The 22,411-nt window shown below is 46.3% G+C and overlaps 1 protein-coding gene, 1 long non-coding RNA gene and 1 pseudogene across 5 annotated transcripts in view; 2 read left to right on the top strand and 1 right to left on the bottom strand.

Annotated features, from left to right (window-relative positions):
• The window catches only part of Sord (sorbitol dehydrogenase), a 31,446-nt gene extending 9,561 nt beyond the window's left edge, over positions 1-21,885 (bottom strand). The window contains exons 1-4 of one of the 3 annotated variants that reach the window (XM_017591474.3): positions 21,658-21,885; positions 8,774-8,807; positions 6,294-6,458; positions 2,165-2,324 (exon numbers count right to left, since the gene is read on the bottom strand). In XM_017591474.3, the coding sequence (XP_017446963.1) occupies positions 2,165-2,324; positions 6,294-6,458; positions 8,774-8,807; positions 21,658-21,666 (368 nt within the window). In that variant the 5' untranslated portion in view covers positions 21,667-21,885. Of the gene's footprint in view, positions 1-2,164; positions 2,325-6,293; positions 6,459-8,773; positions 8,808-21,350; positions 21,500-21,657 lie in introns of those variants that run through there. The other 2 variants (XM_063283108.1, NM_017052.2) reach the window with 2 other exon arrangements.
• Tk1-ps2 (thymidine kinase 1, pseudogene 2) lies at positions 13,563-15,367 on the top strand (annotated as a pseudogene).
• LOC134486430 (uncharacterized) lies at positions 16,368-18,868 on the top strand. 2 transcript variants are annotated; one of them, XR_010065347.1, is made up of 3 exons: positions 16,375-18,129; positions 18,325-18,520; positions 18,671-18,868. It is a non-coding gene; the product is annotated as an uncharacterized LOC134486430 (long non-coding RNA). The 2 variants fall into 2 exon arrangements; XR_010065346.1 differs by having other exon boundaries at positions 16,368-18,520.
• Positions 21,886-22,411: the final 526 nt, after the last annotated feature.

The raw sequence follows: 22,411 nt of genomic DNA, 5'->3' as shown, positions 1-22,411 counted from the left end.
GTGTAGGGGTCCTGAGAAACAGGATCAGAGAGGAAGGCTTGGGTAGACATCCAGGGAGCAGAGGCAGAAGGATGTTGTAGGAAATAATATAAATTAAAATCAAGACATCAACCCACACTATCACCAGCACCAGTGGTCCATAAGACATCTGTGGGGTATTTTCAACTCAATCAGCAAAACATTTCAACCTGACTAAGTTTCCGATTTCCAACCCACGCTGTCACCGGTTACTCTCTGGGCCCAGCAGGCTTCCAGAACTGAGACAAGTTATAGAGACAGCTGTCTACCTGTACAATCCCCTGTCAGCAACACATAAGAGCATCAGTCCTCAGCCTCCTGGCTCAGGATCATCGGACAGACCTTTGTAACACAGAATTTTGAAGGATTGATTATTCTGACTCGGCAGAGATTATCAGAAGGAAGCCTTGGAGGAAAGGCAGAGGGCCCTAGGGGACCTCCTCAGATCAGTTCTTCCAGCTATTCTGTCAGGGAGGTACTATCATGATGCCTATTTTACAGGCAAGGAAGGACATTAAGGATTTTAAACCCTAAAGTCCTTGCTCAAGATCAAGTGAACAAGTGGCAGAGACCAGTGTTCAATTTTGCGCTTTACCACTGTGTTCCTCTGACTTCCATGACTTGGCAAAGGACCCAGAAAAAAACGAGCTGATTTAGGAATCCCTTGCTGAAAGGCACACCCTACCCATATAGCCTGCTTTCTTTTAGACCTCAGTCATCACCACAAGATCTCTAGCCTGTGTCTTTTCAGGGAGTACTAGAAAATCTCAGATCTAACCAGCTGTGGTGTGCATGTCTGTAGCCGCAGCAATCCGACCAGCTTAGCAGGAGGGCTGCCATGAGCCTGGACTACATAGTCAGTTACAGGCCAGCCTGGACTCTATGGTAAGATCTTACTGAAGAAAAGGAAAGGAAGAGGAAGAGGAACCAAAATAAAAAGTAAAAAAAAATTAGAAGAAAAAAAAAACTCAAATTAGTTCCAGCAGATCAACTGAGCAGTTGACACATTTAGGCTCTGTCACACAAGCCCATACTGGCTGAGAGCTGCCTCTGGGACCAGGGTATACGGGAAGAGAAGTTGGGTTGATAAGGGGAATGGCATGCTAGCAGCTAGGGCTCAAAGGGACAACATGCGGCACCTTGCTTTTCTCTCAGACGTATCTTTCTGATCAAGACTGTTCCAGGCGAGGGAAGGGCAGTTTGCTGTGATGTGTGCCTTGGTTCATTAGCTTTCTTCTGCTTCAGCTAAGCCTTGCATACACTACCGCAATGGTTCTCACCCCACTGCCATTCATCATTCACTAGGCATGCAAACCCGACTGTATACAAGCACACGCACTGATTGCCTCACTTAGCCTTCTGCTAGTTGACAGAAGCAGAGAGTCATCTCCCCAGACATACAGAGGGGTTGACCTTACCATGCCAGGACGCATGCCCTGCACCAGCAGGGTCTTGAAGTGACTCTGGCTGGCCTGAACTGTTATAGACCAAGCCTTCCTCTGCCTCCAGAGTGCTGGGATTAAAGGAGAGTGATATCACACCTAGCTTTCTGTGGTTGCAGTGGACTTGGTTATAACAAGTTCTATCCAGAACAGCTGGAAGAGGTAAGTGATTTTGGTGGTGATTTTTTTTTTTTTTTTTTTTTTTGGTTCTTTTTTTCGGAGCTGGGGACCAAACCCAGGGCCTTGCACTTCCTAGGCAAGCGCTCTACCACTGAGCTAAATCCCCAACCTTGGTGGTGATTTTTTTATTAGTGATCTGGGTAACGTGAAGTTAAACTGAAGGATCACTGTTGAGTCAGACTGACCCCGAGGTTGACTATCTTCCTTCACACCACGAGAGGAAGGCCTGCCTGTAACGCCTTGTAATTAACAGACTGCTGGGCTGCATGTGGTGGCACGTGACACTGGCAGATCTCTGGTTAGTTATCCTGATATATATCTCCATGAGTTTGGGCCTAGCCGGAACCACCTAGTGAGTCTTCCCCCCTTCTCGTATGTATGTATGTATGTATGTATGTATGTATGTATGTATGTATGTATGTATGTATTATGTAAAAGTTGCTCGAGATAAAGAACTAAAAGAAAAATCTCCAACCAATGAAAAATAAAGGACCCCAGGGGTTGGCAAGGCTCTGGGCACCAACTTGTAGCAGAAGTCAGCGCTGTGCTTGTAGAAGCGGCAGAGGTTCCCATCATCTGGGGGCGTGGCACAGAAGAAGATGGATGGCGTCAGATTGTATCGGCCGATCTTGCAGAATTCATCTATTTCTCGGGGAACGCCAGGCTCGATGGCCACCCGATCTCCTGGAGAGAAGAACGCAGATGGCACCACATTTAAGAACAGAAGCTGAGCCTCAAGCCTGCTGTGTCTGGTTCTGCTTTCCAACCTCTGAAAACAGCAGCAGGGGCAGAAATACCATGAAGGCATGCCCGCTCACCGGCCGGCACCGGATGTGGGAATCCAGCATGGAAACCCTGACATCACAGACAAGGCTGACCTGTTTGTTGGCGCCTTCTCATTTCTCTTCCCTTTCCTCTTCCTCCGATCTCTCCACACCACCTCTGAGATCTAGCCTAGCTGGATCTCTAAGCCTAGCTGGCCTTCAACTCTCAGCAATCCTTGTCCTTTAGCTTTCTGTGTGCTGCGATTATGTGTGGTGACACAGTTCTCTCAGTGCCTCAGAACCTTCACCCTCTCGCCTCCCACTCCAACCCCTAAGGCACCCGAGGCTCTGAGCTTGTCTGTTTTGTATTAGCACTGGTTACACAGTATTTATTAAAATGGAGATCACCATGGTATATATTCCTTGCACCTCACTTTTCATTAAGGAAATTTTTAGGTTAATACATGTTATAGATCAACGGTCTATTCCTTTGCGCATGCGCGCGCGCGAGTGTGTGTGAGTGTGTGTGTGTGTGAGTGTGTGTGTGTGTGAGTGTGTGTGTGTGTGTGTGTGTGTGTGTGTGTGTGTCTGTGTGACTGAATAGCATTCCATCCTGTGAGCGCAGCACCTAGAGCTAAGCTATTCTCTTGTTGGTAGACTCCTGGTAATCTCCTGTTTTTAGATCATTTCTGAGTATCTTGACTCCTCATTTAAATTGAGAGTACCTTAAGATTAGTAAGTCGTCTGCTTCATATATATTTTGCCATAATAAGAAACCACGGGAGAAGGCCTGGAAAGAGCACTGACTGCTCTATTAGAAGACCCAGTCTTGATTCCCAGCTCACAGCCAGCTCACGAATACCTGTAACTCCAGTTCCAGGGGATCTGACACTCTCTTTTGGTACCAGGTGTGCACACGGTGCACAGACACACGTGCAGACAAAACCCACACACATAAAAACATTAAACTTTAAAAAAAATAAAGCTTGGGGTTGGGGATTTAGCTCAGTGGTAGAGCACTTGCCTAGCAAGGGCAAGGCCCTGGGTTCGGTCCCCAGCTCCGAAAAAAAAGAAAAAAAAAATAAAGCTTTATATTCTAAAAACACAAGGGTTCACAGAAATCCCAATGGCTTTGAAGAGGTAGTCCTCAACTTGTGTGATCTCACCTGCTCCCACTGCCTACCTTTTCTGCTGCTCACGTAACAATTATTAAGGATAACATACTCGACATTCAAGGTCAACTCTTACATTATCTCATTTTACCTCCTAGTTATTATTAGTACATTATGACATGGAAATTCTCATTTGAAGAGTCATTTTTAAGAGGGGTATACATATTTTTTTCATCTCTACCAACTCCCCAGTAGAGAACATCTGCTGAGAATCGATGTGTGAGAATCCGGACACATTACTTAACCTATGTCATTTTATTGGTCTGACCCTCTTCACTAGCTCAAAATAAAACCTTCTCAGATGACAGGTGGCTTATTGGTTCAAATATTCACTCTTGAGCCAGATCAAACAGGGTGGCATTCCAGCCAACTCTCAGACTAGCCAGTGGGTGATCCTGGGCAAGAGCCACATTCCAGTGTCTGTATTAATAAAGCTAATAATGTGTACCTTGTGTCATTTTCAAGAATTAAATGATTACATGTATTAGTGTTTAATGGACAGCCAGCCAATACACACAAGCTTTCTTCTTCTGTTTATAACTATTCTTGTCATATATCCAGCTCCAAGACCCATATCTATGAACTTTCTTTAACCACCTCTGTGTCCTTTCCTTAACCCCTGACTATGTACTTTTTTTTTCTCCAATAATTAGTGCTGTTTGAAGTTCTAATGTCTGTCTCTCTAGCCAGATGTATAAATCAATCCAGGGCTTTTTTTCCATTTCTCAAAGCACCTAACCCAAGTCTGAACCCACAGTAGACATTAGTTGAGCACTTGTTAGAACTTAGAGAACCTGGTCCAACACTACAGGAAGGAATCAGTCACTGGTTGGGTGTTGGAAGATAAGAGCCTTCCACTCTGAGATGAGCCTCCATCAACACAGGCCTTTTCCATTTGCATTACCAACAAGTAGAGGTCTTGATTTAAGAATCCTAAATGAGACAAATGTTTAACTTCTAAGTTTACCAATTCCTCTTTATGTCTGGGCTCAGAAACTAAACTATTTCACAGCACCTCCTACCAAACCCAAGCTTCCACCGATTAATTTGAAGCCATCTCCAGGCCATTGATGGCCTCATTAGCAAAGGAAGGTTGATACTAATAGTTACCTATGCCTAGACAGTTCAGAACTAATTCATTGTGCTGGAGGATGATGCAGTCTGCTGCTGCTAACAACTCTAGGATAATCAAATACAGGTTTTACCGTTTTCCTAGCCATCTAATAAAAATCAAAGACTACATTATAGGCCCCAGGGAGAAGCCTACCACCGTTGCTGAGCTAAATGGATGTGTTGTCAAGCTACTTTTTAAATATTCGTGTTTATACACATAGCTGAGTGCTGCCTACCCTCAGCCTTGGCCACAAAGGTCTCTCTGTAGCGGTCAGCAGGTAACGTAGAGACTCAGAACAAAAGTGCCGAGAACAAATGACTAGAGTGCTCACCCCTAGGTGGGACATCTAGATCACACCGCACCCAGGCTCAGGGTACAAGGGAGGAGGTAAAGGGATGTGAGAGTCTGGTGCTGTGAGATGCTGTCTTCCGGACAAGCCATTGCTATTGCACTCACAAGCTTACTGCAGCCATGTTTTCCTACAAGCAGTGAACATTCCAACAGTAGTTGGGCTCTGGTTTGTAAAAAGAAGGCAGACACATAGTAGGGTTAGTTTATCACTTCTGGGTTCCTGGGCAAACATGATGAGGATAAATCACTAATATGCACAAAACTGTTACAGAATAAATAAAAAGATACTCTATTTATTCTACTTAAATAAAACAAAAACTTTGGAATGAAAGACTAGTTGACTAGCTTAAGGTTGGATAGAAGGCTTAGCCGTGTTAAAAAGCCACAGTGCTGCCTAAGATGAGAATTTAACGGAGCAGAAGGAGGAACGCCAAGATTTTAAGGTCATCCTTGGCTATATAGCAAGATGGAAGTCAATTGGGCTGGAAGAACCTCTCTCTGAAAAGAAAAGCAAGATCTAATTCAAAGATTCTAGGGTGTGGGGTTGGAATAGCCCTACCAGGAGAAAGCGATGGTGGGCTGTGCATTCCAAGGTGAGACCACACCCCCTCTCACACCTGGGAGAGACTCTCTCGGCACTCAGTGATTATGATAATGGCAGAGCACGCCTTTAGTCCCAAAACTCAGGAGGCAAAGGAAGGCAGATTTCTGAGTTCAAGACCAGCCTGGGGCTGGAGAGATGGCTCAGTGGTTAAGAGCACTGACTGCTCTTCCTAGAGGTCCTGAGTTCAATTCCCAGCAACCACATGGTGGCTCACAACCATCTGAAATGGGGATCTGAAACCTCTTCTGGTGTGTCTAAAGACAGCTACAGTGTACTCTATATATATTAAATAAATCTTTTTTTAAAAGCTTCAAAAGTAAATGAATAATTACAAGTAAAATCAGAAAGGTCTTGATTTTCAGTATATGGAAGCAGTTTGTAGCTTATGACAGGAATACTTTCCCTACCCCCTTTTCTGATTTATTTTACGTTTTCCATCTTTTCCAAAGGGGTAGGGATCTAGACAAGAAACGTTGATCATTCCTGCATTCCCCAGCACACACTGTGACTAAGTACCTGCTTCTGTCCCTGGTCTCTGAGGCAGAAGGTAAGATTCCTACATTAGGGACCCAGCACTACCTCATACACTCCTGTACCTGTGCTTAGCCGAGATGTACTCCCAGCGAAAGCATTCCGACATTTACTGACCTGGTTTTAGATGTTTCACCATCGGTCCCACTTTTGTGACTGTTCCAGCAGCTTCATGCCCAAGCACCATTGGCTTTTTCACAACGAAGTCCCCAATTCGGCCATGCTCCCAGTAGTGAACATCCGAGCCACAGATCCCCACCGAATGCATCTTTAGTAACACATCTAATATGATAATGGAGACAGAGGAAACACGTGAGGGAAAGGCGAACCTTGCATTGCTCTCAGAGGCTCTAACAATTTCCCTCTGCACAGAGCAGAGCTGGGTTCTCAGAGTCAGGTACAGAATTGAGATTACAAAGGAGAATGAGCTAAACAGAGAGCCCAACTAAGCCTAGGAAGACAGATCAGCTTGAACACAGCAAAGTAACTGAGTGTGATGGTCCGTGCTTGTTGACTTGGCTGGGCTAGGAGACCCTGTTGTTTGGTCAAATGTCCATGCAGATTTTGCTCACAGGGCAGAGTTCTTGTGAAGCATCTAATGGTACAATTAGCATTTAATCAAGACTGTGAGTGGACCAAATTATCCTCCATAAAGTAGGTAGGTGGGCCTCATCCAATCAAGTAAAGACCTTGGGAGAGACTGCTGCCCTGCTCTGCAAGCCCAGAGTTTTCCAGACCCCACACCGCCCAGTCACAGGGTCAGAGGCTTAACATAAAATAAACTGTCCTCCTCCCCCTCTCCCAACTTCTGTATATATGCACATACATATACATAGGTATCTTACTTTGTTTGTACAAGATATTATGAGGAGTGAGCACTGTGTCAACCATTTAAAAGAACAAACTTCTGCAGGAGATAACCAGTTGCTTGTCACTGCATGATGAACTGCCAAGTTCCTTATTTTCTAAAAAGGTGCAGCTTTACTTAGCTCTCCTCTACGTTAATTCACACATCCCCTTTGAGGGACTGAATCACGTGACGTACGGTGGTATTTCTACTGCCAAGTGTCCAAGTTTAAAACGATGGCACTGCTGGGCCTCTCAGCTCAAGTACCAAAGGATTCCTGCCCTGTCTGACTGAGCTGACTTTATGAACACCTCCCTGAGGAAAAACTCCATTTTTGAAAGACAAAAAGAGGCCAAGAGCTGTGCTATGTACTCAGAAACCTCAGTTACATACAGCATTTGTCATAAACCAACAGCAATCAATCCCCACCCCACCCCCCATGGCTCTGGAGAATTGTCTCTGCCCTTGGTTTTGATTGAGCAGTTAGGAACGACAGACTGAATTCTGAGGTCAAAGATAGAGAAAGATTACTGAAAACAGGAAAACTCAGCTTTCTCTATAGAAGTTCAAATCTGCATCAAGAGATGAGATGTCTCTTGCTGAAATGCTTGCTTTCTGAAATATTTTCTCCCAATTCAACTACAGCAAAAGGCAAAAGAATGAGAGTAGGCTGGGTGAGAGGGGGCCCTTCCCAGACCAGGAAAGGCCTTACTGACCTGGCTGCCTCTGCAACCAAGCCACCTTGTCAGGTCAGTGAGGTCCCTCCTCGGAACAGTCAGAACAGTTGTATGCATGAAAATGTTTACACCTTAAATTTGCATTGTTACTAAACACTGAGAGGAACAGCTGGGTTTTTGTTTTTGTTTTGTTGTTTTTGTTTTGTTTTGTTTTTTGTTTTGTTTTGTTTATCTTATCACTGCAAGTCAACAATCCAGCTGACCTTTGAGTAGCAAAGTTCAGGAGTTACCAAGAAAGCTACTTTCAATCTGATATTTGCCCAGAATCTGTGCTTCTGGGCTGAAGTGTGGTATTGTGTTGCGAACATCCCAGGTCATCAAGGAGGACAGGTATCCAAGGGACCGAAGACTTGTGCATTGACTAACCCCTAGCCTCACCCTGGGATTCTAGAGATTATGAACTGGATTTTGGGATGGAGGGATCTACCCTGACCAACACACTTGGCATAACCTCCCCAGGTCCAGATGCCATCAACAACATCTCACCCACTGAGAGGCCTAGAAATGGAGCAAAGGTTTTAGGAGCCCTGCCCCTACTCACTCAGTCACTTTTGATTAGGGGAAGGGACAGGGCTTCCCACAGCCCCGCCTACCCTCACCAAACAAGTAGATAGTTCTGGTCTGGCCCTCTTGGGTGTACTAACGCAGTGTTCCTTTACTAACTAGGAGATTTAGTTCTGTAGATTTTTAGAACCAGAATTATGATTTGGCATCTAATCTGGTAGACACGATACTAGGTTGTTGTTAGGTAGGAATGGTTGGTTCTGCCTTTGGTCCACATGATTCACATCAGAAACCCAGGGCAAATCGGCAGTCTGGTATCTAAGCTTCTCTCCTTCTATCAGTGATTCTTTTACCTCAAACAGTAGCCAAAATAAACCGTTGTAGCCAGCAAAGACGTAAGCACAAGACGTAAGCACATTAGCTGGTAGGGAGAGAGAGGGGCAGGGACCAATGCACACGCCTCCAAGGCCAACACCAGCAGATACAATGAATGTCACATCAGGACCTACCATTTGGGCCCAGCTCAGGGATTGGGTAGTTCTCCTGAAATAAATAACACAGAGAAAGTTGTTTAGTCTGCATAATAATTTATCTATATATTTTTCACTTATAAAATATTCTCCTGTAGTTGCGTTGAATTATTTCTCAGAACACAAGTTCACACCATACCCTACTACCAGTAAACACACAAAAGGCAGCATGTCAGGCAGGCTAGAGAAACCCTGGCCTACTCACCACCATACTGCTCAAAACAGAGCCACTGGCCCAGATGTTAGACTGACATAGTCCAACCCAATAGAGAACACAGTTGAAGTTAGTGACTGGCCGCTGAACGGAACAAAGTTCTGAAGCCGGGGTCCCTCCCTGGAAAACTGCCCCGCAATCGATTGTCAACTGTCAGATCCTGACAGAAGCCACTCTAATTGCTCAACACACCACCACCCCTCTGGTGCTACTTGCCCAGGACTACGTAGGCTAGACGTGTCCCAGGCAGAGAGGGTGTCCGAGCTGCTCTGGGTCTCTAGATTTGCCTTCCACATTGGATCTTTTCATCCTAGAAATCATGCTCTCAGATACAGATCTGCTTGCTCTGACCAAGAAAGTAGTAAGCAGGGCTTGCAGGGGCTGTGTAGACTGGTGGGAGGGTATCTACACTGTCAGTCTGTTTTTACTTCAGCACTGGTGGATACCCAGTCTTCCCTTCTAAAACCTCCATGGGGAGTTTAATAGCTCACAAGGAACATAAGCGCCCTGCATTTTAGTGCAAAAGCAACCTGAGGTATTCTGGTGTTTACAGATAGTTTTAGAATAGCATTTGCTTACTAACCTTTTCTCCATGGTTAAATGGCCAGGGTTAAGTCAGGATTGACAAGGAGCAAGGACACTGAGTGGACAAACCCAAGTGTTTACTAATTCTTTGTGGGCAGATAAGTAAGAATCAGAGGGAGAAGGCAACATGAATTGTTTACCATGCCTGCTGTAGGCAGATAACACTTTCAGCTCTGTCTTACCACAGCCCAGAGCTTAAAGATGAGAAAGAAGCCTGAGGTTACAGAGTTAGGTAACTTGGTCAAGATCCTGCCACCAGACAGAGAGGATTAACCAGGGCTCAGCCCAGCTGAATCTGACATCTATACCAGTTTCCACTGTACCTAGTGCAGTCCTGAGGGAGTGACCTTTCTTCTTGGGTGAAAGCTGTCAATCATGTGAGGTGATTGATAGGTGGGCCCCATGCAGAGTGTCCTGATGAGTCTCTGTGCTCTCCTGGCCAGTGAGATGGTTCAGCATGTAAGGGGCATTCAGACAAGCCTGATGACCCAAGTTTGATCCCTGGAACCACATGATAGAAGGCGAGGACCAACTCACAAGATGTCCTCTGACTTCCACATGCCAGCCACACCCCACCCCACATCTATGCATACAGTGAATAAATATTTTTTTTAAAGGTAAATAAGCAGGGTTGGGGATTTAGCTCAGTGGTAGAGCGCTTGCCTAGGAAGCGCAAGGCCCTGGGTTCGGTCCCCAGCTCCGAAAAAAAGAACCAAAAAAAAAAAAAAAAAAAAAAAAAAAAAGGTAAATAAGCTCTCAGCCTTCCCGAAGTTTCCTGAGCTGCCCTTTCATTTTTATGAAACAAGGCCTCACTATGTACCCATGTACTGGATTCCACTGTGCACCCCAAGTTGACCTAAACTCACGAGTCTCCTGCACCAGTGTCTAAGATTGAGGCTGTGCCCCTCGGCTTGGCTCAAGCCACTTGCTATAGGCAGCCTCACAGCATTGATCCACACGACACCAGCTAGTGATAAACCCTACCCAACACTACCGTGCTATTTCTTCAACACCAGGTCCAGTTCCCAGTTCCAAACCGAAGCAGTAGCCTTCCCCAAAAAGCTTCCACATAATATCTAAATGCTTTAGCTTCAGGCCACCAGTCTCTCCAGTGGGGAAAACTCATTGCTAATTGAACTCCTCCAGAGGAAAAAACCCCAATCCATGTGCTAATGCAGACAGGCACAGAGCTAAGGTGTTCATCCCCCGGGTTATTCTGTGCTCTGTGTTCTACATGCACCATGCATCATCAGTTCAGCTCCACAGCCTGAGAATGAAGAATTGGGAGAGTCAGCAGCCTGCCCAGCAGCCGCAGAGCCTAAGCAGGGATGACTTCTATTGGAGCCCAGGGAGAGGGGAAAAAATGTCCAGAGTAATTAAGGCACCTTTTGTTTTGCTTTGTTTGCTTCTCAGTAATTTAAAGGAAGAAGGTGAAAAAATCCATTAAAAGAAATCACCACTAAGGTTGGGGATTTAGCTCAGTGGTAGAGCGCTTGCCTAGCAAGCGCAAGGCCCTGAGTTCAGTCCCCAGCTCCAAAAAAAAGAAAAGCAAAAAAAAAAAAAATATCACCACCTTAGAACAGATATCACCAAATCTATCTCCAAGAAGTCACGGGTTCCACGTTTGACATTAACTAGCACCCTGGATTGCTGTGTAAACTTTGTTTCTGTTATAGCAGATAAAATTTTAACTCCAACTTCAGTGTAATCTAATAAACTCAGTTTTATTTCTAACTTGGAACCTTGCCCACCCTCCCTACTAACGGCATCAGCAGGCACAAGCCCCAGGCACTGTGGCTCCTCCTCCTTACCTCTGCTTCCAGCTAGGGCAAGCCATGCCGACCTAATCACACGCAGGGGCGCAGTGACTCTTCAGGACACCAGAGGGTGCTATGCTGAGTCTGTTTACTGTTGAGTGGCTGAGGACATTGAATACTTTTCTTCCCACCATTTCCCTCCCCTCTCTAGGCTTCCAGGTGACCTTTAAGCTGTTTCTCCTCCCAAATGCTAGGAATACAACTGAGTGCCAGCATACCACATTTTTGTGGTGCTGGAGAAGGACTCCAAGGCGCTGTGTATACACGGCAAGCAACAGAGCCCTTAACAACCTCTCCCTGCCCCCTTCATGACTTCACTCAACTGTGGCTTAGCTGAGGCTTCCCCTCTCTGCAGGGGGCATGCCACTGGGCATAAGACCTTATTAAAATCAACCGTGGTAACTAGAGAGGTGGCTCACCAGTTGAACCTGCTTGATGATCTTGCAGGGGGGACCAGAGTTTAGATTCTAGCATCCATGTTAGGCTGTTTACAAACCCCTGTAGCTCCAGCTCCAAAGAATTCAACACTGCAGGCACACATGTGCACACACACACTCACACACACAATATAAAACGTTGCAGGCACACATGTGCACACACATACACACGAATATAAAACGCTGCAGGCACACGTGTGCACACACATACACACGAATATAAATAAAATGCTGCAGGTACACGTGTGCACACACATACACACAAATATAAATAAAACTCTGCAGGTACTCGTGTGCACACACATACACACAATATAAAACGCCCTCTTTATACTTAAAAACATATCAGTTCTCACAGCTGGTAAGCATATATATACCTAAAGCCCCAGTTTTGAGGACGTTGAGGCAGAAGGATCTAAAATTTCAAGATTGGCTGAAGTAGACAGCAAGATTGCCTCAAAATAAATAAGCCTGAAGAGTGTAAATACCCTCCTCAGAACCACTGGGTCCCACAGCCTTACTGTGCTACCACAGCATGGCCACTGCGCACTAAAAGGCACTGTGTAACAGACTGCCCTGCCTCCCTAATCTCCTTTTCCAGCTCAGATTTCCTGGATGCTAAGCTTTCCTTTACCTCCTTATCCCTCAGGGTTCTTGAGGGCTGTAGCTCAGGGGTAGAGTGGATGCCTAAGAAGGGTGAAGACAGACAGACAAATGTACCTATGCACGCACACACGCACGCACTCACACACACACACACACACACACACACACACACACACACCAGTTATTTAGTTCCTCTGAGAGCCTACACTTTCACTTTATTCTCTGTAACTATTATTTCAGATACAATCAGGATTTCCTAAGCAGGATTTCTTGTGAATGTCTCACAAAAGTACAAGAGGAGCTCTAAGTCTTCTTTAGCTATGTCAGCATTCTAGAAACATCTGACTCACATATAAAGCCACCCTTCTCTCTCTTTAGCACACTTACTCTGTAACCCTTAGAAAATCTCCAGGAAGATGTCCCTGGGTAGGTGGGATCATCTCAGCTGTCTGTCATCCAAATTGTGTTTGTGTGTGTGTGTACATATGTGTATATATATATATATATGTGTGTGTGTGTGTGTGTGTGTGTATGTATATTATGCATACATATGTGTGTGGTTTGAATGTCTCATCAGCTCCCTTTGGTATATTTGAATTCACACCCTCAACCCATTTTGCCTAAGTCAGAGGTTCTCAACCTTCCTAACGCTGCAACCCTTTAATACAGTTCATGTTGTGGTGACCCCTGATCACACAATTATTTTAATTGTTAGTTCATAACTAATTTTGCTAGTTATGAATCATAATGTAACTATCTGACATGCAGGGTATATCTAATATGTAACCTCTGTGAAAGGGTTAAAAAGCACTGTTTGAGAACAGTTGGCCTAGGTGGTAGTCAGGACATCAAGACAAGGAAGGAGAGACCAGGGAAGGGCTATTTTCCCTCCTCCAGCTGCCCGGGGTGAGCCTGAGCAGAAGTCAGGCTGCCCTGTACAAAGCTGGCTCTCCTCAACCTGCTGTGTACCTAGGCATGTTATATAACCTCTTGAATTTCCTCTTCTGTATCATGAGGATAATCATGAAAGAGAATGCCGACTCACAGCAAATACCTTTGCTCTTATTACAAAAGAAATCGCCCAAAGTTCTGTTCCTGTAACAGTTTAACCAGCTCTGGACAACCTTGTCCTTTGGGAAAGGGCAAAATACTTCCTAGTGTTGTAGGGGGAATACTAGACTCCCCCTTTTATCATGTTAAGTTCGGAAAAACAAAACAAAAACCTGTCCTTTAAAGGGATGGGACTTGGAAGACCTGAAGTAGGGCTCTAGCAATGACTGAGGCTTGTATCCTGTGGTGTGGAGATGAAGCCACCCCCATACCTTAAAGGGACAGACAGGGAAGGTAATAAGGCCTGTGCCCAGATTCTTAGCAGATGTCTTTGCCACCTTCTCCTACATGGCAGCTTGCCTGTGACCCCAGGGTCTGTGTTGAATACTTGAGGTGGAAAAGACTCTCTTGTTACCCTCTTCCTGCTTCATTTTTTCCTAACCCCCATGTATTTGTCTTGTGTTCGCAGAGTGAGAGGAAAAGCCAAAGGTTTTCCAATTGGGCAAGAGACTTTGTTCTAGCCATTGATCCTGGCATATGAGGCGGGCAAAATAAAGCGTTGAAAGCTCTCCCAAAGTCAACTGACCTCGTCCTCTGCCCAGGCTCTCCTTGCCAGCCAGCCTTTGTGCTGATGAGTCTTTCTGAAAGACTTATACTCCCCATTATCCCTGAAAAGTCCTATTCTCCTCACTTGGGGACCCCATTTACCTCCAGTCACACCAAACACTTCCTACTTATTTATCCACATAAGGCTCTCTCTCCCCAAGATCCATGAGACCGGAAGTGAAACATCCTAACTCCTGTGGGACACTAAGACTCAGGTTCAGATACGTTAGGATTGAAGAGTCTGGAAACACCCAGATGGGTCTATCCAACTGTCTGGACTGCTGTTTCTAGTTTTGCTTTTTGAGGCAAGGTCTCAAGTGCTGGGGTTGAAGGTCACGGCAGTACCTGGCTTTCAGCAGGCCTTTGAGGGCCTAGGGTTCTCAGGCATTCCTTTAAGAAGCCTTCCCTGGGGTAACATGACTGGGAACATAATTCATTTGCACCCTCTGACCACAAGATCCCGATCTACACGGGATGGAGAACTACTTAATTCTTATCAGTAATGTAAAATTTTTTCTTCCTAATTAAAAATACAGGAACATCCCCCACACAAGGACCCTGGTGCTAAGGTTTGCCCTGTCACCATGAGTTACATCAACCTGCCCACCATGCTGCCCATCTCCCCCAGCAATACCCGGGGGCATATCCAGGTGATTCTCAGGCCCATGTTCTCAGGGAAAAGCATAGAGCTGATGAGGAGAGCACGGCACTTCCAGATCGCCCAGTACAAGTGCCTGGTCATCAAGTATGCCAAAGACACGTGCTATAGCAGCAACTTCTCAACACATGATCGGAACACCATGGATGCACTGCCAGCCTGCATGCTCCGGGATGTGGCCCAGGAGGCCTTGAGAGTGGCCGTCGTTGGCATCGATGAAGGGCAGTTTTTCCCTGACATTGTGGATTTCTGTGAAACGATAGCCAATGCAGGCAAGACAGTGATTGTGGCGGCGCTGGACGGAACCTTCCAGAGGAAGGCTTTCAGCAGCATCTTGAACCTGGTGCCCTTGGCCAAGAGTGTGGTGAAGCTCACTGCCATGTGCACGGAGCCCTTTCATGAAGCTGCCTACACCAAGAGGCTGAGCCTGGAGGAAGAGGGGGAGGTGATTGGCGGAGCAGATAAGTACCTAAGAAGTCTTCAGCCCAGACTGCAGACAACAAAGAGAACTGCCCAGTGCTGGGGCAGCCGGGAGAGGCCCCGGCTGTCAGGAAGCTCTTTGTCTCTCAGCAAGTCCTACAGTACAACTGTGCCAACTGAGGGGACCTGGGGCCTGCCAGATCCTACCCAGGTTGGACTCCCAGAGAGCAGGGGAAGGGCCGGGGCCTGCCACTCATACTGGACATTGTGCCCTGGCTCATCTGCTTGTTGAAACCTTTCTTAGTTCCCTTATAATGGTTGTGAGCCACCATGTGGTTGCTGGGAATTGAACTCAGGACCTCTGGAAGAGCAGTCAGTCCTCTTAACCCCTGAGCTATCATTTCAACACCTTTAGTTCCCTTCTTGGTTGCCAAGGCACCTCAGCAGACTGGAGCCCAGACCCTGCCTGCTGGCTAGGGTCTCACATTCAACCAAAGGTGAGGACAGAGCCTCACCTGTGACATTGGTGGTACTAGCTTCTTCCCTGTTGGTGGCTTTCACTGCTGGGTTTCAGTCTCAGAGCCCACCCTTGACAGTGAGGAGGGCTCCAGCCCTCTCCCAGCTCTCCGTATGTGTACACATGACCCCTACTGCCACTATGGCTCCAATCTTTCTCTGTTCAGCCCTCAGTAAGCCAAGAGAGTATGTTTCTTGTGCCCCATTACTTATAACTTAAATGAGAATGTGTTTTCCCTTAAAAATATATACAGGAATAAAACCATATGCTAATTAGATAATACTTATTTATAGTAAGCAAGAATATGCATATTAGCAACAATGGAGAAGGCTTGTGCACAGTTTTATATAAGTATTTGTACTCTTTTATACTGGACTGACAACTCTCTGTAAACCTTGACCAAGTTTCCTGTGGTTAGAAATATTTTTAGTATAAAATCTAGTTTGGAGAAAACCTCTACTTTCACCAACCATGCTGAGAACTAGCTAAATTTGTTGCCAATATTAATGTATAACTATACATACACACACATCATTATATATGCACACACGCAAATATTTCCCCTCACTGTGTCATGGATATCTGAAAAGGAATTTCCCTAGTCTATGAGCCCTTCTCAGAACATTAAAACCTCATCAAACTGGCGCTTCCTTCTGGATGGGAAGCATCTCTGTGCCTCTGGACCTTCAGACAAAGGCAATGCTTTCTCAAGCATTTGACACAGAAGCCAGGTTGCTGGTTTTGAATGTGAAGTTTGGGTTTTGTTTACTACAGAAACATAATTTAGATAAAAAGAAAGGAAGTATTTCTTTGGACAGTTCCTTGTTTTCTAAATGAGTTTGCTGTTCTATTTCTCCTCAAAGTGCCTCTGACAGGTAAGAGACTTCATTCAATGCTTTTTCTTTCTTTTTAATAATGAGGATTGAACTTAGGGTCTTGCCCATGGTAACCCTATCGCTAAATTACGTCTTTAGCCCTCTTCTTACTTTTGAGATAAGGACTCACTAAATTGCCCATGCTGGTCTCATTCTGTAGCCCAGGGTAGCCCTGAAGGTCTTTAACTTTCAGTCTTCCTGCCTTGCCTTTGTGAGTACCTGGGGCTATATATAGGCTTTGACTAAGCTCAGAAATACTAAATGATGTCTGCGCCCCCTCCTCTCCAGGTTTTCTCCCTGGTTGAATCCAGCTGCTCACTAATGCTATCAAGGCAGATGTCTTGGACTACTTGACACCCCCACCCCAACTGCCGCTGCTGCCGCCGCTGCTACCACCACCACCACCCCAGGTGATCAAGACAAGACCCTTCCTTCTCATCCATAGCTTAACCATGAAGTGTGTTTTATTAGAGATTCAACTTGTTTAAAAACATTATCAGAGCAATTCTCTTTCCACCATATCCTATTTATTTAGCGTGCCTCTGTACATATACATACATGCCACATACAGGCAGGTGGACATCAGAATACAACTTCTGGGAGCCAGCACTTCCTTTCTACCACGTGGGTTCCAGATATCAAACTCAACCTGTCAGGCATGGCAGCAAGCACCATCCTGCCAGCCCCTAAAGCAATTCTTTTGCTCTAGGAAATGTTACATTTCCTCAAGAAGCAAAAACTATTTTCACAGAACCCTGATTGTTATTTAAACTTCATACGGACACACCATCTATGCCCTTTATAATGAAACAATATTAACCCATCATTTTAATGATTGTTTTTTTTCCCTTTACCTTGTTGTCCACTCATAGCCAATGGCAGTATAAAATAAACAAAAACCCAAACCATGGCCTTGCTACCTCCTCCAGGGTGCTCAGCTGTCTGCCTCAGCAGCTGACCTACTCCGTGTCCTTGTGCTGGAATAAGCAAGGGCCGGTGTTCAGGAAGAAAGGACATAGTATGCTCCCATGCATCCAGAGGTCGGTCCATGGACTGATTGGAGATGGATTGAACAAGATATCGGGAGGCACGTGTAGAAATGGCTAGCATTCTGTTAGCTGTAGAGTCCAGCAAACATTAGTCTGTGGTCAGCTGGATATGAAAACAAATTCATTCTTTCATCCCAGAGTTTGAAGCAGTGAACTAAGTAGCCATCCTGTGGGTGGGATGTAGCAATGTAGTAATGTCTGGATTCCTTTCCTAGTATCCTCACTAGTCTAGCAAACTCTACATCATAAAATATTTCTTAAAAATGCAAAAAAAAAAAAAAAAATCTCAAGCCACCCACTTGCCCCCAAGCCAAGATTCTGTGCAGATAAGCAAAGTCTGGTGTTTTCCAATTTCATGAGCCAACAATTCATCGCCCGGTGAAGAAAGTTCTAGATTCTCAGTTTAACTGCTGAAGTTGTAGTGTTCTGCTTGACCCACATTCTAAGAATTTTGCCAAATCTGTCCATACAGTTGGTGGTTTTGGCCTCTATCTCTCCACGGTAAGATTGTTTAAGGCTTGGGCTTCCTGCTTGACTCTAGTCAGCACAGACAGTAGGGATGCCTGGGACTCTGTTGGCTCTTGCATAAGCAATGAAGTTCACACAACGAAGATAAATTCTAAAGTCTCTCCTCTTCCTCCCCTCCTCTTCCAACCCCACCTTACCCCACCCCTTCCTCCTCTTTCCCTGTATTAGGGATTTAACGTAGAGACTCTACCACTGGCCTTGAACTTACTTTGTAGTCCAATCCAGCCTTGAACTCTCAGTCTTCCTGCCTTAGTCTCCTGAGTAGCTGGGACTGCAGGCCTGGAGCTCCTCTTCAAGCCAAGTTAATTATAGCGGGAGAAAGACTGCTGGGCCACATAGCTGCACATAGCCGCCAGCAGCGGAGGTGAGCCGGCTCCCACTCCAGGCCCCTTGGTTGACTTTACTGTTTCCTTTCCAGTAACCCCTTATGTGTGCTGAGGGGTGGCTTGCCTCCTTGTACATGAGCACTCATTTATTTTTCCCTCTTAAATTCCAATCTCTCCATTTATAATAGAGAAATCTGAAGCCAGGGTGGTGGTGGCAGATGCCATTAATTCAAGCACCCAGGAGGCAGAGATCAGCAGATCTCTGTTCAAGGCCAACCTGCTCTACAGAGTTCCAGGACAGCCAAGGCTACACAAAGAAATGTCTCAAAAACCCAAAAACTACATAACAAAAATAATAAACTGGAGAGATGGCTCAGTTAAGAGCACTGGCTGCTCTTCCAGAGGTCCTGAGTTCAATTCTCAGCAACCACATGGTGGCTCACAACCATCTGTAATGGGATATGATGCCCTGTGTCTGAAGACAGTGTACATATACACAAATCTTTTTAAAAAAGAGAAATCTGGTTTTTTTCCCCTCATTATGAAGGAAACCTACCAGCCTGTCCTAACATGTCCATACACAAACCTTCCAGTCTCCTAACATACACCTACCCATTTACTAGTCCTTCCCAAAATGCGTGTTAAGTATCTACACACAAACACATACATCCCCCCTCTCATTCATCACCCAAATGACAAGCGCTCTCCTGGGTGTTGACACTAAGTGTGGGAAGACTTCCATCACTGTAGCTGGGAAAGGGAATCCTGTCTCCCAGGCAGGCAGAGGCCAGGCTGGGTCTTAGGTTTCCGTCCTGCTTGTCTTAGCAAAGTAGCTCAGGTCCTGTTTTTCCAGAGCCATGCCCTGGACAGTGGCCAATTCTGGACCTTACTGGTGGCTGAGGAGGCATCACTGGGCAAGTCTGAGGTCTTTCCCTTCAGAATCCTTTGGAATGCTGCTTTAGATACTAGAAATGGTTGTTTTTCCAAAGAATTACAAAGAATGTGAGCTCCCGAGGCAAGGGGTTTTGCAGACCCAGTCCCTAGTCTACTCAAATGAGAGCTAAGCCTTAGTTCCCCACCTATCCTAGAACCCAGAAAGACCTAACACTGTGGCTGTGAGACTTTACATTAAAATAGGAAAACATGTCTTCTCCCCGATTTTATAGTCCATAGCCAAACTAGCCCATGACTTTCAGAAGCCACCACCACCTAATCTACCACTCAAGACACCCTGGGTTTCACTGTGGTTCTCCTAGGAGAGAACAGCTCCCCTCAAGATGCCAGGGTTTGAGGCTCACACCACCCAAACTTGTACTACTGAATCTGCCCCAATGAAAGAAGTATAGACGTACTCCACAGGGGTGGCGGTGGCTGGGTAAGAGTCATGCCTGGGAAGGAGGAAAGCCCAGGAGGCCCGTGTTGGGTTGCAGCAATAGCATACTTTCCATTGAGAGCCCTGATGGCCTTCAGTTCAAGGGTTATTTACAGGCAAGCTGAACCATCCACAGTTTCCCTAAAGAGCAATTACGCCTTGGCCCAGGACAGTGCTTAGGTGTCACCTGTCTCTTCAGGGATGCCTGGGAGTAGGGACAGTAGTCCTCAACACGCAGCAGGGATATTCTCACTTAGTAAACATTAGTGACACAAGGACTGAAGTACAAAATCACTTTGTAAGCTATGTAGCAATATATCACTTTTCTGCCCCCATACATAGTGTCTCTTTAATTCAGGATGTTGGGTAGATGTTCCAAAGTGATTGGGAAGAGCAATAGAGTTTGAATCTGAGTTGTTCTGGCTCTGTTCACTCACCAAGCCTACCATCTAGGGGAGTACCAGCTTCAGGCAACAGTTCTTGGTTTGGAACCCACAGACAGGTGGAAGAGTTAAGGAACTCTGAAAAACCTGGAAATACTTCCAAACTCAGTCGTTTGCAGTCAGCGGAGTGATAAACCACTGAGGACAGGCTATTAAGCTAACAAGAACTGTTCATCTGGAAGAGTCTCTCCTGCTACATGTTCTTTGAATGAGGACACAGACTGCGGAAGCACAGGAGGTGGCTGGTACCCAATCCACATACTGCATGCCCCACCGAGATGGACTTTGTCAAGGGAATTTTGGCATGACCACAGAGATGATTCAGCAAATGTCTGAACTCTGCTTCAAGGGGGCAGAACTAGGTTTAAAGCCAGAGACAGAGGTACACAGAATGCTATATCACCAGTTAAAGTGCACCATTTGCACTTACTGAGTGCTAGGCTCTCTCATGATAATAATTCTGCTAGGGGATATTATCAGTTCCAAGCAAAAAGGATTAAATAGAAAACTCTCAGCTTCTTTCTTTCCTTTTCTTTTAGAGCTGGGGACCGAACCCAGGGCCTTGAGCTTGTTAGGCAAGCGCTCTACCACTGAGCTAAATCCCCAACCCCGCGGTTCACAGCTTTTAAATGCCACCTTGCCGCCTTTTTCTGTCCTGCACTGTCTACCAGAAAAGATCTGGGTAGATCCTAATCCTGGAAGTCTCCCTCTGATCCTTCTGAGGAGCAATAACAAGAGTGTGATTCTGCAGCTATCAGAGGTGAAGGCTTGATAGGTTTTTCAATGGTACTGAGCACAGGTCACGTGCCTGGCACCGGGCTAGGTTCGAGAGCACGCGACCAGAACTCTCCTAAGAGATAGATAACGGCCGCCCAACCCCCACCTCCGGGTAACCAGCTGAGATCGGAGTAAACCGAGGCAGCCAGGGGTGCTTGGCGCGAGCTACCTGCCAGCCCCGTGAGCAACAGAACTTGAGAGCGGGTGTCGTTACTGAGCTTGCCAGAGGGGCCAAGCAGGGCTGGCTGCCTGGATTTCCACACTTCCCCTTTTTACCAGGCGAATGTCTCCAGGTCCGTGCACCACCAGGGACAGGTTCTCGCCCTTAGCAGGAGCTGCCATGTCGCTCTCTTGCTTTGAGGTGTCGGCTGGATCCGGCGGGGAGCTGGTGTTTCTGCTCGTCAAACCGCCAAGGGTCTGGAGTAAGGGGCAGGGGCGGAGCCTGAAGACGGCAAAGCGCGGGCCCGGGGCGGGGCCTGTGCGCTTGACAGCCAGGAGGCGGGGTCGCGCCGAGGGAGGGGGTTGAGGTGGGGGTTGGGGTGGGGGTTGGGGACGAGATTTCCTTCAGACCTAAGCGGCCTACCAAGTCCATTGTGGATTTGTGGCTGCAGAAGACCGGGCTAGCACCAAGAATCCTCCAACAGCAAGTTTAGGTCTGAGGTGGAGCGCGGGTGTTCTGTGTTACTAACGGGAACAGTGCTGCTGCAGGCAGGCCGCCGCTAGCGCTCTGAAAAACCGCTAAGTGTTGCAGCGGCTTCGGTTACTCCATCAAACCGGCAAAGCGCCTGGCACCCGCAGGACTGAAAGAAGGAATGCATGTGTCACGTGGCCCTGATGCATCCGCATAAAGATGCTGTGGGGTAGAATTTGCGAGCCTTTCTCTTTAAAGGCTTTCTCGCTTTCCATTGGCAGCCAGAATTCGGCCCAGATTCGGCCTTTAGTGCCTCCCCAGTCAGGACAAACAGGTTTTTACTTTAGCGATGGAGCTTGCTTCCCCTTTCTTTAGCTATCCATGCTGGGAGTTTCGTTTCCCTCCCTCCCTTCCTTTCCCTTCTGTGTAGCCTTGGCTGCCCTGGAATTTGCTCTGTAGACCAGGCTGGCCGTGAACTCAGAGAGTTGGGATTAAAGGCGAGTACCACTGTCTCAGGACTTTACTGAATCATACCTACTACTAATCTCCAGGGGATTCTCACCAGAGCTCCCAACTCTTGATGCCTCCCTGTGAGGATGGAACGGGTTTTACATTCTTTAGCAGCATCCCCTGGACGCACTAGAGGACCCTCTGAGAAGACAGATGTTTGGCACACCAGGGGAGCTTAATGAAAATCGATACCAAA

The sequence above is a fragment of the Rattus norvegicus genome, chromosome 3 (assembly GCF_036323735.1).
Source record: "Rattus norvegicus strain BN/NHsdMcwi chromosome 3, GRCr8, whole genome shotgun sequence".
In the NCBI taxonomy this organism is placed as follows: Eukaryota; Metazoa; Chordata; class Mammalia; order Rodentia; family Muridae; genus Rattus; species Rattus norvegicus.
This window is presented reverse-complemented; position numbering and strand designations above follow the sequence as displayed.